Source organism: Aureococcus anophagefferens (assembly GCF_000186865.1).
Source record: "Aureococcus anophagefferens unplaced genomic scaffold AURANscaffold_35, whole genome shotgun sequence".
Lineage (NCBI taxonomy): Eukaryota > Pelagophyceae > Pelagomonadales > Pelagomonadaceae > Aureococcus > Aureococcus anophagefferens.
This window is the reverse complement of record NW_008705593.1, coordinates 439,156-441,209: the sequence shown is the minus strand read 5'-3', so window position 1 is coordinate 441,209 and position 2,054 is coordinate 439,156. Positions and strand designations below refer to the sequence as shown.

The 2,054-nt window shown below is 78.2% G+C and overlaps 1 protein-coding gene across 1 annotated transcript in view; it reads right to left on the bottom strand.

Moving 5' to 3' along the window:
* AURANDRAFT_67281 (hypothetical protein) overlaps window positions 1-2,054 on the bottom strand; it is a gene marked incomplete at both ends in the record, with an annotated part of 12,214 nt that overhangs the window by 2,284 nt on the left and 7,876 nt on the right. Inside the window, one exon of the mRNA XM_009042677.1 lies at window positions 313-1,895. Coding sequence (XP_009040925.1) covers window positions 313-1,895 — 1,583 coding nt within the window. The remainder of the gene's footprint in view (window positions 1-312; window positions 1,896-2,054) is intronic.

The following is a 2,054-nucleotide window of genomic DNA, read 5'->3' as shown; positions in this document are numbered from 1 at the left end:
TCGGGCGTGGGCCGCTCGCGGCGCGAGCCCCGGGACCGCGACGCCGGCCGCTCGGGCGGCGGCGCGGCCTCGGCGACGGCCGGCTCCGGCTCCGCGGCGGCGGGCGCGGGCGCGGGCGCCGCCTCCGGCTCCGGCGCGGCCGCGGCGGGCGCCGCGGCCGGCGGCTCCGCGACGGGCGCCGCGGGCGCCGGCGGCTCCGCGGGCGCGGGCGGCTCCGCGGGCGCCTCCTTGGCTTCCTCCTTCGGCGGCTCCGGCGCCGGCGCCGGCGCCGGCGGCGCCGCGGGCGGCGGCGGCGCCGCCTTGCGGAAGGACCGGCGGAAGCTGCCGACGACGCCGATGATCGTCTGGAGGATCGACGACCGCCGGGGCTGCGGCTTCGCCGCTTCCGGCGGCTCGGGTGGTCGCGCGTCGTCCGCCGCTCCTGGCTTCGCCGGCTTGTCGTCCTCGGCGGCCGCCGCTTCCGGCTCGCGCGCCGGCGCGTCCGACGCGGCCGCGGCTTCGTCGTCGTCCTCCTCCTCCGCGGACGCCGCGTCACCCTCGGGCCCCGCGTTGGGCTCCGACTCCGCGGCCTCGACCGGCGACCGCGCGGCGGAGACCTCGAGCGCGGCCGGCGCCGCGACGGGGCTCGGCGCCTCGGCCGCCACGCAGACCGTCGCCTCCGTCGGCTCGGCCTTCTTCTCCTCGGCTTCTCGCGCGACCGCGTCCGCTTCCGCGTCGGCGTCCGCTTTCGCCTTGGTCGCAGCGAGCGCCTCGGCGTCCGCTTTCGCCTTGAGCTCGGCGTCCGCTTTAGCTTCGGCCGCTTTGGCCTCGGCAGCCTCGGCAGCCGCTTTCGCCTCTGCGGCAGCCTTGGCGTCCGCGGCAGCTTTCGCCTCCGCGGCAGCCTTCGCGTCCGCAGCGGCCTTGGCCTCCGCGGCAGCCTTGGCGTCCGCGGCAACCTTGGCCTCGGCCGCTTTGGCCTCGGCAGCCGCTTTCACCTCCGCGGCAGCTTTCGCCTCCGCGGCCGCCTTGGCCTCCGCAGCAGCCTTGGCCTCCGCAGCAGCCTTGGCGTCCGCAGCAGCCTTGGCGTCCGCAGCCGCTTTCGCCTCTGCAGCAGCCTTGGCCTCGGCAGCCTTGGCGTCCGCGGCAGCCTTAGCATCCGCAGCAGCCTTGGCCTCCGCAGCAGCCTTGGTCTCGGCCGCCTTGGCATCCGCGGCAGCCTTGGCATCCGCGGCGGCCTTGGCCTCTGCAGCAGCTTTCGCCTCCGCGGCCGCCTTGGCCTCCGCAGCAGCCTTGGCGTCCGCGGCGGCCTTGGCGTCCGCCGCGGATTTAGCCTCGGCCGCAGCCTTGGCGTCCGCGACAGCCTGCGCCTCGGCCGCAGCTTTCGCTTCCGCGACGGCCTGCGCCTCGGCCGCAGCCTTGGCCTCGGCCTCGGCGTCCGCTTCCTTCTTCGCCTCGGCCTCGAGCGCCTCGGCCTCGCGGGCGCGCGTCAGCGCCTCCGCCGAGGCCTCGGCGGGCGGCGCCGCCGCGGGCGCGGGCCCCTCCGCGGGCGGCTCCGCGGCCGCCGCGGGCGCCTCCGCGGGCGCGTCGTCCTCGGGCACGGGCGCGGCGTCCGCGGACGCGCCGACGGCGACCCGCGCCGCGTCGCAGGCCTTCTCCAGCGCCGCGTTCCAGACCCGGGCGCCGACGACGCGGCTCGCGCCCTTGCGCATGGCCTCGTTGAGGTCGGGCGCGTCGCCGTTTTCGTGGCGCCGCTTGAGCTCCCGGAGGAACTCGAGGAGCCTGAGGCGCGTCGGGCGGTCGTTCTCCTCGACGAGGATCTTCACGACGTCGTTCAGCAGCTTCGAGACGTGCGCGGCTTTCGCCGGCGCGACGCGGGCCGAGGCGGGCGCGCCGTCGAAGTTCGCGGTCGGCGCGACCTTCGGCGACGGCGGCGCCGCGGCGCTCTTGCGCCCGAGGATGCCGCCGACGAAGCGCGTCGCGATCTTGCCCACCGTCGACCGCCGCTGCGGGCCCATGGCGCCTACGCGGGGCGGGGCAGCGCGCGACGTCGCATGATCTCCGTGGCGTGTCGGTCT